This window comes from Lynx rufus, unplaced genomic scaffold (genome assembly GCF_022079265.1).
Source record: "Lynx rufus isolate CCGP_SWC_20201006 ecotype Redwood Valley unplaced genomic scaffold, mLynRuf1.p SCAF_18, whole genome shotgun sequence".
Classification (NCBI taxonomy): domain Eukaryota; kingdom Metazoa; phylum Chordata; class Mammalia; order Carnivora; family Felidae; genus Lynx; species Lynx rufus.
In genome coordinates, this window is record NW_025814832.1 from 12,258,108 (window position 1) to 12,274,793 (window position 16,686).

Below are 16,686 nucleotides of genomic sequence, written 5' to 3' on the forward strand. Positions count from 1 at the left end.
TACTCAACCTACTACATGGGGTCACAGCAAAGATTAAGCGACACTGACAAGGCAAAAGGAAGGAAACAGTGAATTTCCATACCAGAGGAATTACTCTCTAGGGCGTAATCTGGATAAAATCTCCCATGACAGCACGCAGGCTAGCCAGAATGTAAACAGAAGTATAACTGTTCTTCCAGTTGTAAGTAGTTTTATGACAGGTAATAAACACTCCTAGTAGGGGAGAGCTCCCTTGTGCATCACAAAGAATGGATGTGAAATTTTATATTTTAATATAAATTAAATATTTGGACTCTGGACTTTGCCACTAGTTCAGAATGAGAAAAGAATGTTAACTGAACCATACCAGTACTTGTCCACGACCTGCATTTCTAGCATTTGCTCTAGGCACCCATACAGGTGGCACTCCTAGAAGCCAGAGATAAGCTATATCTCTCTCTAGGGTTCCATCAAGTTACACTGCAGAAAGTGTCCATTGTCTTATACTGACATCTGCCCTGAACCTTCACCCTATAGTGTTACTGGCTTTAATCAGGTTATGCTGGAAAGACACAGCTTGGGCCACGTGAGTTCTTCTCACCTTCTAGTCTCACCTGGCTGGGCAGTCCTTTGGTGCTTTGTGTCCAAAAGGCCTTTTCCTGCCAGCTGCCTTGCCAAAGACATTTGAATGACACCAAGCTGCCAAACTACTCCCACAGCAGCTCTAAGTACACATGAGCAAGCAACAGCTCCCGCCCGCAATCCAGGGCTGCTGCAGCCACCAGTGGCGTGGGGCTCCCATCTACATCTCAAGCCCTGACAGATGTCACGGGTTGGTTACCAAACCGTGACTAAGAAACCTCAGGGCCACAGAGAACTTCCCACATTTACTACCTTTGGGCATCTCCGATTCCCCACAAACAGAACAGGTCAAGTCAGCTTGAAATTAACCCTAAAATTTCAACTGGGATATCTGCATTTAGTTCCTTTAAAAAGAACAAAACCCTCAGGTGCCTGGGTAGCTCAGTCAGTTGAGAATCTGACTTTGGCTCAGGTCATGATCTCATGGTTCATGAGTTTGAGCCCCACATTGGGCCCTGGTGCTGACAGCTCAGAGCCTGGAGCCTACTTCAGATTCTGTGTCCCCCTTTCTCACCGCCCCACCCCTGCTTGTGCTCTCTTTCAAAAATGAATAAACATAAAAAAAAAATTAAAAAAAAAAAGAAAACCTTACTATTTAATATGTTGATTTATTTAACGTAATTTCAAGCAATTATGAACTAAGGATGAACAATGCAATTTATCAGAGAATCACATCTTGATTTTATTTAGCAACACTGAGGAAGTTTTAATTCAAATGGGTATAAAACTTGACAAATATATCATTTGTAATGTCTAACCTGTACCAAAATCAAAACATTTAAAGACAACTATCTGAATGTCAAGTTCTCTCTCCATAAAGGGCTTGCCACCTTGAGTGTCCCCCATCTTGCCCGAAATGCATGCCACAGTTTTTGACATAAAGACTTATGCAGCCTATGCCCTGGAAGTCACCACCCTTGCTCAGGACCCCACACTAGCTGTTCTCCTGGGAGGAGGAGCAGGCAAGTTGTGAGAGCCACGCACATGATTGAGCAAGCAGCACAATAAGCCATCTTAAGAATCCTCATCCTGGGATGGTTCCACAATCCGTAAACAGCAGTCAGCAAACTCTACAAACAAGGGTTCTTGCATGCAGGCCCTCATGAGTTTTGCCTTGTTATCCCCCTGATCGAGGCTGACCATCAACTGTCTAAGGTGTGGATTGAGCAGTAGGCTTCTTAATGCTGCAGACTCCCCTTAAAAATGAACAAGAAAGCCAATGTGAGTTCAAGTGGGAACAGATGGAGATAGCTAAAAGCTAAATGTTTCTAATGCAACAAATATCAAGAGTGCTGCATCCCCCTTAACCTTTAAAACCAAGAACTGAACCAATGCTTCACATAAATAAGGTGAGATCAGCATATCAAAGGATTTCCAAGTTAAATGCTATCACAGATTCTTGTTCTTGGTATCTCTGTAAATAATTTAACTTTATGACATTTCAATTAGGAAAAAATATTTTACCAGGACAAATACAAAAAATAATAGCACTAAGCTGTTGGCATGTTTTTGTTCTTCATAGGCCTGAAGGTTCTCACTGGGTGAGGACAGTTACACTACATACTCTGAATGCTGTTTAAGCAAACACTTGATCCTTGCAAAGCAGGATCTGTAGCAATGAATGGACACACACATCTGCATGGTACTTTGCAGTTTAAAAAACTTTTCACACCTACCCTCATATCTCAGCTTCACCCTCAGTGTAACTAATCACTACCATGGGAATGGGTCCCAAGCAGTCAGCCTACATTGAGATGGAAACAATGAAAATTTCCATCTTTAGAAACTACACTGGCCTACTAATCACACACAGAACAGAACTGCTATAAGGACTGACTGCACAGTCCTACACAAATGCTGGGCATTGTTAACACCTGCATCCCTCTGAAAAATCAGATCCTGGGATTGCCCAGTCTGCATTAATGACTAGACCATACACTGTGCCCTGGGTACATGGGAATAAATGTAGGCCCCTGCCCTACAAATTGGTGTGGGAGAGAGAAATTACTATAAAATATGAGTGGTGTATTACAAGGCCTGATAGAAAGGCAAAAAAGGGCTTAATTCTGAGAACAACAAAAAGTCAAGAGAAGTTTAGCTGAGGAAAGGTAACCTGAACCAAGCCTTAAGGGAGAATTTTGTCAACCCACAAAAACAGTAGGATTCCAGGGCAAGAGAGTTGTAGGCAGGCTGGGAGGTGTTGAATGAAGCCCTGAGTGTTCACAGAATCATGCAACATAAGGGCTCTGCACGCCATACTCAAGTGCAGCTGACCCTGAACAACAGGCTTGAACTGCACAGGCCCACATATACAAGGATTTTTTCCCCTATAAATACAGTGCTGTGTTTCTCTTCCTTATGATTTTCTTAACATTTCCTTTTCTCTCATTTATTGTAAGAAGACAGCATATAATACATATAACATACAAAATATGTTAATCGACTATGTTATATTGGTAAGGCTTCTGGTCAACACTAGAATATTAGTTAAGTTTTGGGGGAGTCAAAAGTTATACACAAATTTTCTTTGCATGGTAGTTGGGGAGTGAAGCCGAACCCCAGCACAGTACAAGGGTCAACTGTATTTATTAATAACCAAAAAATCACGTTATTCTTTGGATTAAATGTTATCAGTAATTGACAAAGAAGTAAACACAGCAAAGACTTACCTAAATTCTTTAAATTCTGCAAAGAAACTCTGTCCTCTTCCTCATCACTATTGAGAAAATCAGCTATATAGTCATCATCATCTGAGGAATACAGAACACAATCAACTAATTAGGACTAGAAACAAAACCTAGATGCCAGATTTTAAAAACTACTGCAATAGATTAAAAATGTGCACACAAGTGACAATAGCAGGACAAAGTAGGTATAGACAAAACAAAAATGACTTTTCTGGAACTTATAACTGTACCAACATTCCTCTTTTTGGAAAGGGAATGAAAGCAAAAGCAAAGAATTGGTGACTTTAACAAGCACACCCTAGTATTCACATACTTGTTTATTATATGTGTCTCTGTGGTCCTCTGGACAGGAGCCTGATTTTCCAATTCCTATCACCCCAGCTCCCCTCACTATGGCTCCAGCCCTGTCAGGACCCAAAAAAACTAGGTGTTCTATAAAAACCTGCTAACACAGGGGCGCCTGGGTGGCTCAGTCAGTTAAGCGGCCGATTTCAGCTCAGGTCATGATCTCTCAGTCTGTGAGTTTGAGCCCCGTGTCGGGCTCTGTGCTGACAGCTCAGAGCCTGGAGCCTGTTTCAGATTCTGTGTCTCTCTCTCTCTGCCCCTCCCCTGTTCATGCTCTGTCTCTCCCTGTCTCAAAAATAAATAAATAAAAAATAAAAAAACGTTAAAAAAAATTTTTTTAAAAACCTGCTAACATGAATGCCCTGTGCTTTTAGCATGGCCAGAAATTTCTGGCACTGCCTGAACCCAACAAGGAAGTTTCTCAAAAGGCAGAAATAGGCTATCCCCATGCTGTGAATGTTCAGGCAGCAGGAGGGGCTGCTTTCAGAGACTGGCATGGTAGATGAAACCCAGGAGATACTGAAGTGTGGATAAATGGATGAGACAGCCCACTCCCACAATAAATCCATAGAGCCCCAGCAGCAGGAAGGTGACCTAGGCCAAAGGCAGTCGCCCACCCAAGCCTAGCTCAGGTGAACTGACAGCTCCAGCCAGGCCCATGGAGGGAAACCTGAAGCCATGACTGGAAAAGGATCCTACCAGCAGGGTCCCCCCCCTCATCCCCAAACCACAGCTACAGGCTTTATCCCCTCTGCCTCTGTCCTCCTTGTTTCTTGCCCTTAACAATACCTTCAGGCTGCTCTATAATACATAACAGGTGCCCCACTCCTGGTGCTCCAGGCTAAGGAAGGTGCTGCTCCTTAATGAAGCCATCGTTCCTGACTCCCTGCCCCAACCCACATCTCTTTCCTTTCAGCTTCTTTTATTTGAAACCTTTTCCTAGGTTGGCTGGTTTGAAATCAACCAACCCACCTTTGTCTTCTGCAGGCTTTATAGTTTTTGCAGTAACAGCTGATCTTTTTCTCTCAATAGGACGAGTTTCAGGGTTGCACTCCTCTGAAAGAGACACAAATCAGGCGCACATCACTTCTACTTTAGCAACAAGGCTGCACCTCTCCACCAAGCCAGCATCTAGGTGGGAAACTATGTTCAGGGTAAGGGATGTGGGTAGGGATGATGGATGCAAAGGAAATGAGGGATCAAATCACAGGGCAGTATCCAGAAAACAAGCAACCCTGGGCTTGGCAGAGGATGGAGGAAACAGGCCTTGTGTATCCTGAGGGTCTGTCCCCATCCAACTTACTCTGCAGAACCTCACAGGGCTTTCACCAAGATCAAGTGGCACACTGACTTCAATTACTAAACTATTTTCTCAGAAGTTTCAGACACTAAATTTGCATGTGCCACGTGCCAATTACACAGATAAAGTCATCAGGCCCCCATCAAGGGGCTGAGTCTTAGAGATGGCAGTTGGAGAGATGGAGAAAAGTCTGATTTACATCACCTGAGAGGGCCGGGAGACAAAGAGGAGGCACTTTCAGGTGAAAAGAGCATTCCTGGCAGAGGGAAAGGTCTATGGCTGGACCAGACCCCTGAAAGAACAGGGTCAGGAGCAACCACATGGTGATGAGCAACTACCAGTTGATTGACAGGGCAGGCCTGGCAGGAGGCTGGGGCCCACACAAGTGGAGGAAGAGCAAAAGAATACCACAAAGGGAGGTTGGCCTTTCTTCCCAAGACCAGGGTCTGTCATCAAGGGCACTGTGGTGTTCAAGACCCAAAGGTCTTTAATGGTGTGAGTCTCACACACCACAGGCTGTTTATCTGAGTCAATACCAATTGCCAGAATTGCCCCCAACCCTCCTCAGCTACTGTAAAACAGAAACAGGGTAACAGTGCATCTCCCTAGGGAGAGCAATACCCAAGTTAAGAATCACTGGCTTCCCTTCCTAGAGAGGCTGGAGTGTTCAACAAGGGAGTTAATTACTCAAATGTGCATTTCAGGAAAGATCTTGGCGGCAGCCTGGCCACACAGTTGAGAGCTCCAGATTGCTCCAGATTGCCACAGATTGCCTTAGGGATTCTTGGGCCACCCAGGGCTGCACAGCCAGAGCAAAGCCTACCCAACCTGGCTCCACAACCCTATTTCCAGCAAAGCGGTTCTCCTTCTTTCCTATCTTGAACCAAAAAGTTTCCTTTGAAAATGCTCCACGGTCATTAGGGTAAAAAAAAAAACAGCAGGGGGAGGGAAGCAGCTTGAAATGGACCTCTGAATCAGAGTCTGGAAGGGGGGGACACGAGAGGCAAAAAAACCAATGAGGAACTTTAACAAGAGTCAACCCAGCATGCGGTCGCGGCAAAGGGTCCCTGAGGCCTGAGAAGAGACCCCGAATTGGAGTTAAAATGTAGACTAATCGCTCCTTATTGTAAACAGATCTACCTCGTTGTTTCTAACAAAACATTTTTGAAGGAAAGAAAACGTTCTCGTTAACCTCAGCAAGAGCAGCTTCTGCGTCAGAATTCTAAGATGAAGAAACTACTAGGGTCGACTCTGTCAGACCAAAGTAGCCCATTATTTAAAATAATAAGGAAGGAAGGAAGGAAGGAAGGAAGGAAGGAAGGAAGGAAGGAAAGGAAGAAAAGGAAAGAAAGAAAAGAGAAAAGTCTATAAAAGAAAAGGCAGGGCAGAAGTTTTCACTGTTCGAAACCCGAGGAAGCATTCACAGGTAGAAGTTCCCCGTGGGACGAGGCAGGGATTGACGCGGGTTGCCCGCACTAGGGGAGTGCCGGGGGCTCAGGCGGGGCGCCGGGGTCTTACCTTTGTGCTTCCGGAAACATCCCACGGAGCAGCTGCAACAACAGAGACCACGACCGCGTCAGCCCGGAAAGCCGCGCGGACCCTCCCGCAGCCCCCGCCGGGTCCCCGAGCCGCCCCGCAGGCCCCACCCGGCCTCCTCCCCCACGACCCCCACCCTCACTAGGGCACGCGGCAGGCGGGGCAGCGGTATTTGGGTTTCTCCAAGCAAATCACGCAGACGACAGCGCTACTATTCAGCGACGCCATGGTCGCTCCCCGGCCTCACTCTCACCCGCAAGGGCCTGTCTCTGACGGAGGGTACCACGTGCACGCCCTTTTTTTTTTTTCTGTTTCCTTAACCCGGACCAATCGGCGAGCAGCACTTGCTGGCAGTCAAAAGCAATGGATCGATCCTGCTCATTGCTCCAGTCCTGATAAGTAGACAGTCGATATACTCGATGCGCATCCAGTAGCAGCTTTGGCTTCCAGGATTAAGTCACAGTTGTCGTTGGAGAACTTGTTATGTATCCGTGTCCTGTCCCTAAGGGCAAGTCACTGTTACTCTCCAATTCTGTTGCCCCACATGTAAAAAGAATACGTGGGACTAAATGTCCTTTACCTTCTGGCTTGGACTTTCTGAATCTTGCAAGGGCACTGGGTTCTCACCCCCACCCCGGCCCCCCACATCTTATTTGCTTATGTCTAGCAAATGAGAAGTCCAGACCCTGGCCAATTAGATCCATCGGTTAGATCGAGTGACGTACATGTGCTTTTCCCAGCATAGGCCCTTTTTCTCTCAGGGAAGAAAGATGAGACTTGACAACTGCCAAATGTTTATTGAGCTCCAAGTGACAGCACTGCACTGCCCAGAGGCTGGGTTGGGGACACCCAGGCAGTAGCAGCCACAGCCTCTTCCCTCTGGGAGTTCAAAGCTTAGACCTAAGGCAGGAGAGAGAGGTGAAAGAGAAGAGACTCTGTCTTAGGGTCCTGCCGGTGCTAGCCTGCACTTGCACAGCCCTGAGAGAGTGCCTCTTCAAATTTCACAACATACACTCTTCACTTGACTCACCCAAGTCACAGCCCTGCGTGGGATATCTTGGTCAGGGAACAGATGAGTAAGGTCTGGCCCAAAGATGGGGACCTGGCCTAATAAGTCTGGATAGGTAAACTGTGATGGGCCTTGAGTGGCACCTCAGGCTTTGGGAATAGACGATCGTGTTTTATTGACAGCCTATGTCTGCTTGAAGCCCTCAGTACTGCCCAGCCTAACCAGGGCTCCCACCCCACATTGTGCAGTGTCCACCTAGGGCCATAAGTCATTCTCACTCCTAAGTGCCTCCTCCCTGTGTTGGCCCATAAGTTCACAGAATCCCACTACTATAGGGCCCCACATGACTGTCATTGTCTTTGTGGATAAATCTGTTATGACCAAAGCAGCTGTTTGAGTCTTGGTTCAAATCCCTCCCTGGATATGTGACTTTTACCCTCTCTGAGGATTCTCACCTATTAGTGTGGATTTTCAGGCCTACTTTCCTGAGCTGTTGAGAAGCAGAGAGAAGACCATGTATAAAAATGTTTGTAATTTGAAGCACTACAAAGGGCTATTTATGTGATACCCGAGTCTGTAATTTCTGGATCTTGGGTCTGAACCCTATAAATGCAGGTGTCAGGCCCCAAGTCCCTCAAGGTTAGGGTCCTGAGCAAAGCTCAGGCCCCTCCAAAAGGGTTCTGCCATCAGCCTCAAAGGGCCACACTTGGGTGGGCAGAACAACTATCCATCCCTCTCTTGGCTTTGCTAAACTGTCCCTGGGACGCTGTCCAGTCCATAGTGCTGAAGTGGCATGGCTCTCTACCTGCCTTGGAATGCAGCTGCCCCTGTGTAGACCAGGACCAGCCTGAAATCCAAGACATGTCTACACTGACCCAATAATCAGAAGCATTCCCTGTATTCTTCCACAGTTGTGACCATCCCAGAACCATTCCAGAAGGTCCACAAGTACCTGAGAAGGCCAGAGATTAGTGATTTGTCCCGGTCTCACTTGGGTCCTGTGCCCTGTCTGGCACCCGGTAGGAACTTGCTGTGTGTGGACATCACCACTGCCCACTCCATATTTTTCCTGTGAATTGTGTTTGGATGCTGAGGCCATAAAGAGTCTCCACAATTTTCAGCACTCAACCCCTCCTCACCCATATCCAAGCCACGCTGATTCCTCTACCTGGGTCCAAAGGTGATGACATCAGCAAAAAGAGAGTTTCTGGAATTCCTCCCATGCACATTCTGCCCAGTAAAGACAGTCTTCTACTCTGGGAGATCCCCAGCTCTCCCAGACAGCCGCACCCCTCCTGCTCCAATGTCCAGGAAAGGAAGTGACTCAGGTGATGAGGTTGGGGAACACCAAGAGGTCAAGCAAACCCAGTATGCAAGCCTCTTGGCAATGGCTAGTTCAGAGAAAAACGACACGTATGACTCCAAGCCCAGCAACTACATGTCCACACTGATAAAGCTAAGCTTAGCAGCACCCTGGTTTTCCCTGGACCCCCACCACGCCCATCCTAGCAGCTGTCTAAGGCTGTGTCGCGCCTCCCCGTGCCCGACCTGGAGAGAGGTGAGGTAATAATCAAGGCAGAATGGTTTTCAGAGCTCCACCGCCTGGCAGGCTCTGTCCAGCGCATTCCGGGAACCAAACCCAAAGTCTGGCGCTGTGCGTGGAGGTCCAGGCCCGGCACCCAGCACCGCCAGAGGGCGCTCCAGGCCCACACTAGCCCTGGAGTAGCTGCGCTCCAGCGGAATTGGAGTAAACTCCACCCCATTCCTGGCTGGCGACTAGGCTGTCTCGCAGCACGGGGAAGGGTAAACTCAGGCACTGGCGCGCCCCTGGAACACCGCCAAGTGGCAGGAAAGAGCGTGGAGAGCGAGATGCTGAAGCCGGCGACCGGATGGGCAGGAGTGTCTCCTCCACAAAAACAAGGTGCATATCAGCAGAGGTCCCCAAAGGCAACTAGCCTTTGTCCAGGGACAACTTCCAGATGCCTATTGCCCCATGCTTCCTGGCATTCCTATTGGGTGGAGCTGCAAACTGGCCACGCACGTTAGCTGATGAAAGTTTAACCGTACTTCGGGAGCATGGGGTTACTAACTAGGGCCTGAGCCACTGCCCTGCACCTTCCCCAGTGCCATGATGGGGCAGGCAGAGAGATCTAATCGCCCAACATGATCTACGTGTTGCAGTTGTCAGAGGCGGAGGATCCATAAAGTTGGGCTCCCTGATGCCTTGCCAGATCTTGGTTCTTGCTGCAACTCTAACACCTCTTTCCCTCCCAGGGCATGGGGATCCCAGGGCCAGCACCAGAAGAAGTGTCTGAGATTGGCATCTTTAGGGGACCTACTGCCTTATTCTCATCTGCTCACCTCTGTTTCTCCTCTGGTATTGAAGTAGTTCAGATGTTAAAGTGAGTAGGGTTGTTGGTTCAGGTGAAGTGGAGTAATCAGTTTCCAGCTCTCTGCATGTTATTTTATAGCAGTGAAATGCTATTCATTCCCCAATTCTAGACAGTAACAGTCTGACCTATAATTAAACTTCAAGGAAAACTTCAAAAGAACAAAAGGGATAAAGAATAATTGCATTATTCCCAGTCCCAGAACCATTGGGAGAGCACAGACAAAAGAAGTTACCATTATTTTATGAACACACTCATCCTACCACCCAAACCCCACACTTTTCTATTTTTCACACCCTCTCCCACTTGCAGACCCACAAAGATCCCACCTTAAATTCCCTAACACAAACAGAGATCAAAGGAATCAGGACTTCCCAGCCAGATTCTCCAAGAAGCCTCTCAGGACAGGGAATGGATCTGGGGCTTTGCACAAACTTCTTAACCATGTGGCAGAGATGCTTAGGAGCTCTCCTCAGTGAGAAGTAGGTAAGAGGAAGTGAGGCCCAAATTTCCCTTCCCCTCTCTTAAAACTAAAGACAAAATAAAGACAAAAGACAAAAAAAAGACAAAAACCATGAGAAATTTTCATTAGCAGATCTGCACAAGAAAGGTATTCGGGCCAAAGGAAAATAATGTAAATAGAAATTAAAATCATAATATGATACCACCATACTCTGTACAGAATGACTAAAATTTAAAAGACTGGCAATACCAAGTGCTGGCAAGGAGTCTGCTATGGTCTGAATTTGCATTCCCCCAAATTCATATGTTGAATTCCCAACCCCCAATGTGATGGTATTGGGTGGTAGAGCTTTGGGAGGTGATAAGGTCATAGGATGCTGTGCTCATGGACAAGAGTGTGCCTTTGTATAAGGGACCCCAGAGAGCTCTCTTGCCCTCCTTCCACCTTGTGAGAGAGAAGATGGTGGTCTGTGAAACAGGAAGCAAATCTGCTTGTGCCTTGCTCTTGGACTTCCCATTCTCCAGAACTGTGAGAAATAAATGTTTGTTGTTTAAGCCACCCAGTCTATGGTATTTTTGTTATAGCAGCCCAAATGTACTAAGTCGGAATTGGTACCAAGAAATGGGGCGCTGCTGTAACAAATACCTAAAAATGTGCAAGCGGCTTTGGAAGTGGGCAATGGGTTGAGGCCAGAAGAGTTTTGAAATGTATGCTAGAAAATGAGATGCCTACATTGCCATGAATGAACCTTTAAAAGGTAATTCTGGTGAGGGCTCAGAAAGAAAACAGGAGAGCTGTGGGAGAAAGCCTCCATCTCCTTAGAGAACCCCTAAGAGGCCATGAACTGAACATTGGTAGACATGTGGACAGTGAAGGCCATTCTGGTGATGGCACACAGAAATGAGGAGCATGTTATTGGGCACTGAAAGAAAGGTGGTCCCTGCTGTAAAGTGACAAAGAACTTGGCTGATTTGTGTTTGTGTGCTGATATTTCATGAAAGGTGTCCACCTTGCAGGTGATGGAACTGGATGTTTAGCTGAAGAGATTTCTTTTTTATTTTTATTTTTTAAATGTTTATTCATTGTTTGAAAGAGAGAGAGAGCATGAGCAGGGGAGGGGCAGAAAGAGAGGGAGACACAGAATCAGAAGCAGGCTCCAGGCTCTGAGCTGTCAGCACAACTTGAACCCACAAACTGTATTATTGTGACTTGAGCCAAAGTCAGAGGCTCAACTGACTGAGCCACCCAGGAGTCCTTAGCTGAAGAGATTTCTAAGCAATATGTGGAAGGTGTGACTCGGCTTCACCTAACAGTTTATGATGAAATGTGAAAAGAAATGACTTAAAGGTATAATTGTTGAGCAGACAAGAGCAGAACTTAGAGTCTCAGCCTACACATATTGCAAAAAATGAGGCACTAGTGATGAGACTAAGTCACCATTTGACCAGGAGGTTAGTGTGGATCAGTCATCTCAATAGAAGCCAGGCGCTATTCTTGAAAAAACACTGGGATGATGGAAGAATGTCCCTGAACACTATTCAGAAATCAGCAGGCTGCTGTGCCCACGACAGGCCCAGAGTACACAGCCCCTAGACAGAAGAGTTTTCAAAGGATGGGACTGTCTCACTGGTTCAGAGTGGCCAGGATGCTCCCAATCTCCTCAGAGAAACCCCTAACCCCCTCAGAGAGTTTCAGGCAGAGCATCAGCCAAAAGGGATTATTCTCAGTCTTTATAGTTTAATGTTGTTTGCCCTATTCGATTTTGGACTTCCTTAGGACCTGTTACTCCTTCTTTCCTATTTCTCCCTTTTGGAAGTACATTACTCTGCCTTCTTTGGTCTCTGCCAGTCTGTTTGATCTTATGGTTTCCCTTATAGTGGCCCTGATTTTAATATTTGATATTCTTCCACATCCATCTCCCTGTTACATATATCCATTACCCTATACATGTGCTTCTCACTCAGATGCTGGCTTGGTAGAGAAGTGCAACCCTGTCACTAAAATGGAGAGGACATGTCACCTGAGATCTGTGTCTCTTTCAGTGCAGTGCAACCCTTACACTCCTTCTCCTGTTGAGAAATAAAATTCAGCTGTTACTGCAAAAACTAAGCTAAAGTAGCAGCCATATAAAAGGTCCCTTTCTTCCTGTTGGGTCTGCAATTGACAGCAAGTGATAGGGTCTGAGAGCTCTTCCTGCTAGCCTCCCCACTCGATTATAAACAAGGTTTTCTTTTATTAATTCCCACATTTCCCCCTTTCGATCAAGATATTTCTTTGAAAGCATCACTGATCAAGAGTTAAGTTTCTCAGGGCACCTGGCTGGCTCATTTGGTGGAGCATGTGACTCTTGATCTTGGGGATGTGGGTTCAAGCCCCACGCTGGGGCTTAAGTAGAGATTAACTTAAGTAGATATCACTTAAAAATAAAATATTTAGGTCGTATCAAAATAACACCAGCATTCTTCACAGAGCTATAACAAACAATCCTAAAATTTGTATGGAACCAGAAAAGACCCCAAATAACCAATGCAATCATAAAAAAGAAAACAAAAGTTGGAGGCATTAAAATTCCAGACTTTAAGATATATTACAAAGCTTTAAACATCAAGACAGTATGGTGCTGGCACAAAAACAGACATTTAGATCAATGGAACAGAATAGAGAACCCAGAAAGTTATGGCCAACTAATCTTTGACAAAGCAGGGAAGAATATCCAATGGAATAGACAGCCTCTTCAACAAATGGTGTTGAGAAAACTGGACAGCGACATGCAGAAGAACAAACCTGGACCACTTTCTTACACCATACATAAAAATAGACTCAGGGGGCGCCTGGGTGGCGCAGTCGGTTAAGCGTCCGACTTCAGCCAGGTCACGATCTTGCGGTCCGTGAGTTCGCGCCCCGTGTCGGGCTCTGGGCTGATGGCTCAGAGCCTGGAGCCTGTTTCCGATTCTGTGTCTCCTTCTCTCTCTGCCCCTCCCCCGTTCATGCTCTGTCTCTCTCTGTCCCAAAAATAAATAAACGTTGAAAAAAAAATAGACTCAGAATGGATGAAAGACCTAAACATAAGACAGGGGCCATCAAAATCCTAGAGGAGAAAAGCAGGCAAAAGTCTATTTGACCTCAGCCATAGCAACTTCTTACTCAGCATGTCTCTGGAGGCAAGGGAAACAAAAGCAAAAATGAACTATTGGGAACTCATCAATATAAAAAGCTTCTGGGGGTGCCTGAGTGGCTCAGTCGGTTAGGCATCCAACTTTGGCTCAGGTCATGATCTCTCAGTCCATGAGTTCAAGGCCTGTGTTGGGCTCTGTGCTGTCATGACAGCTCAGAGCCTGAAGTCTGCTTCAGATTATGTGTCTACCTCTCTCCCTGCCGCTTCTCTCTCTCTCTCTCTCTCTCTCTCTCTCTCTCTCTCTCTCAAAATAAATAAACATTTAAAAAATTAAAATAAAATAAAACAAAATAAAATAAAAAGATAAAAAGCTTTTGCACGGTGAAGGAAACAATCAGCAAAACTAAAAGGCAACTAACAGAATGGGAAAAGATATTTGCAAAAGATATATCAGATAAAGGGTTAGTATCCAAAATTTGTAAAGAACTTATCAAACTCAACACCCAAAAAACAAATAATCCAGTGAAGAAATGGGCAAAACACATGAATAGACCTTCTTCCAAAGAAGACATCCACATTGCTCACCGACATGTGAAAAAATGCTCACCATCACTCATTAGCAGGGAAATACAAATCAAAACCACAATGAGATACCACCACAATGAGATACCATTGGCTAAAATGAACAACTCAGGCAACAACAGATGTTGGAAATGATGCAGAGAAAGAGGAACCCTTTGGCACTCCTGGCGGTAATGCAAACTGGTATAGCCACTCAGGAAAACAGTATGGAGGTTCCTCAAAAAATTAAAAATAGAACTACTCTATGACCCAGCAATTTCACTACTAGGTATTTATCCAAAGGATACAGGTGTACTGATTCGAAGGGGCACCTGCACCCCAATGTTTATGGCAGTGTTGTAGACAATAGCCAAAGTATGGAAAGAGCCCAAATGTCCATTGACAGATGAATGAATAAAGAAGATGTGGTATATATATACAATGGAGTATTACTAGGCAATCAAAAAGAATGAAATCTTGCCATTTGCAACAACATGGATGGAACTAGAGTGTATTATGCTAAGCAAAATTAGTCAGAGAAAGACAAATATCATATGACTTCACTCAGTTTTGTAATTTAAGATACAAAACAGATGAGCATAAGGAAGGGAAGCAAAACTAATATAAAAATGGATGGGGACAAATACAGAAAACAAACTGAGGGTTTCTAGAGGGGTTTTGGGTGGGAGGATGGGCTAAATGGGCAAGGGACATTAAGAGGACCCTGTTGGTATGAGCACTGGGTATTATATGTAGGGGATGAATCACTGGATTCTACTTCTGAAATCATTATTGCACCATATGCTAACTAACTTAGATGTAAATGTAAAACAATAAAAAATGTCAAGAAAAAAATAAAAAGAAAATAAAATATTTAGGGGTGCCTGGGTGGCTCAGTCAGTTGAGTGTCCAACTGTTGATTCTGGCTCAAGTCATGATCCCAGGGTCATGAGATTGAGCCCTGAGTTGGGCTCTGTGCTGAGGATGGAGCTTGCTTGGGATTCTCAATCTCTCCCTCTGTGCCCCTCCCCCACTCGCACATGCTCGCTCTCTCTCTCGCTCTCCCTGTCTAAAATAAAAATTAAAAAATAAAATACAAGAAAATTGAAACAAACAAAAAAAGAGTAAGTTTCTCCATACTTAGTGGTTTGTCCCTCAGGACCAGGAAGAATCTTTCCTGGTTGTCATGTCCTACATCAGAGGCAAAATGCATAGCAATTGGAAACTACTTAAGGCCACATTTGAGTAACAAGGTTAGAAAGGACAACTCTCAGGTCCTTCCCATCTAAACTCCATATCTTCCCAAGGTTGTCAGAAATTATCTTGAAGCATTGAGCCAGCATCACCTTATTGGGTATATTATTGTTTTTTTTTTTTAAGTTCTATAGGCAACAAAATATAAAATTTAAAACAATTATACAAAACAGAAAGAGTAACTTAACAATTCCAAATTGTATCATGGTTCTAAATCAGGGCTCTAGGTCTCAAAGGAGCCAACTGAAATATTTATTGGCACTTATTCAGACTTAGGAAGGAAGGTTCATCCCATGAAAGCAAAGCTGGAGTCGTGTATACTTCCTAAAGTCTCTGCTTAAATCAGCCACAAAAGATGAATAGTGAATAGTGCAGGAGCACACTGAAAGAACTAACCAAGTGCATTTGGGAAGATACAGGGCAGGTATAAACATGGAACAGTAGCTAATGAACTTTTTGCAAAACAGCAAAACTTCAAAGATGTTTTATTTATTATTTATTTTATTTTATTTATTTTTAATATATTGTCATATTGGCTTACATACAACACCCAGTGCTCATCCTAACAAGTGCCCTCCTCAGAGCCCATCACCCACTTTCCCCTCTCCCTAACCCCCTTCAACCCTCAATTTGTTCTCTGTATTTAAGAGTCTCTTATGGTTTGCCTCCCTCCCTCTCTGTAACTATTTTTCCCCTTCCCTTCCCCCATGATCTTCTGTTAAGTTTCTCAAAATTTACACATAAGTGAAAACATGATATCTGTCTTTCTCTGACTGACTTATTTCACTTAGCATAATACCCTCAGTTCTATCCATGATGCTGCAGATGACAAGATTTCATTCTTTCTCATTGCCAAGTAGTATTCCATTGTATATATAAACCACATCTTTATCCATTTATCAGTTGATGGACATTTAGGCTCTTTCCATGATTTGGCTATTGTTGAAAGTGCTGCTATAAACATAGGGGTACATGTGCCCCTATGCATCAGCACATTGTATTCCTTGGGTAAATTCCTAGCAGTACTATTTCTGGGTCATACGGTAGTTCTATTTTTAATTTTTTGAGAACCGTCACGCTGTTTCCCAGAGTGGCTGCACCACTTTCTATTCCCCCCAACAGTGTAAGAGGGCTCCCATTTCTCCACATCCTCGCCAGCATCTATAGTTTCCTGATTTGTTCCTTTTAGCCACTCTGACTGGTGTAAGGTAGTATCTCACTGTGGCTTTGATTTGTATTTCCCTGATGATGAGTGATGTTGAGCATCATTTCATGTGTCTGTTGGCCATCTGGATGTCTTCTTTAGAGAAGTGTCTATTCATGTCTTCTGCCCATTTCTTCACTGGATTATTTGATTTTCAGGTGTGGAGTTTGGTGAGTTTTTTCTAGATTTTGGATACTAACC

General features: G+C 44.9%; 1 protein-coding gene across 2 annotated transcripts; it reads right to left on the reverse strand.

Annotated features, from left to right (window-relative positions):
* Positions 1 to 1,209: 1,209 nt before the first annotated feature.
* ZNHIT3 (zinc finger HIT-type containing 3) lies at positions 1,210 to 6,749 on the reverse strand. 2 transcript variants are annotated; one of them, XM_047080505.1, is made up of 5 exons: positions 6,632 to 6,749; positions 6,472 to 6,503; positions 4,626 to 4,709; positions 3,291 to 3,371; positions 1,210 to 1,817 (listed from the first exon to the last, which is right to left on the reverse strand). In XM_047080505.1, the coding sequence occupies exons 1-5, from the start codon at positions 6,715 to 6,717 to the stop codon at positions 1,636 to 1,638; spliced, it is 465 nt and encodes a 154-aa protein (XP_046936461.1). In that variant the 5' UTR covers positions 6,718 to 6,749; the 3' UTR covers positions 1,210 to 1,635. The 2 variants fall into 2 exon arrangements, with proteins under 2 accessions (XP_046936461.1, XP_046936462.1); XM_047080506.1 differs by lacking the exon at positions 4,626 to 4,709.
* Between the last annotated feature and the right edge of the window lie 9,937 nt (positions 6,750 to 16,686).

What these genes read in the sequence shown, in the direction of transcription:
- ZNHIT3 (XM_047080505.1), bottom strand. Translation starts at nt 6,717, where the DNA reads ATGGCGTCGCTGAATAGTAGCGCTGTCGTCTGCGTGATTTGCTTGGAG. An exon ending in ATGTTTCCGGAAGCACAAAG is followed by an intron (nt 4,710 to 6,471) that starts GTAAGACCCCGG and finishes TGTCTCTTTCAG; the next exon opens with AGGAGTGCAACCCTGAAACT. An exon ending in AAAGCCTGCAGAAGACAAAG is followed by an intron (nt 3,372 to 4,625) that starts GTGGGTTGGTTG and finishes TGTATTCCTCAG; the next exon opens with ATGATGATGACTATATAGCT.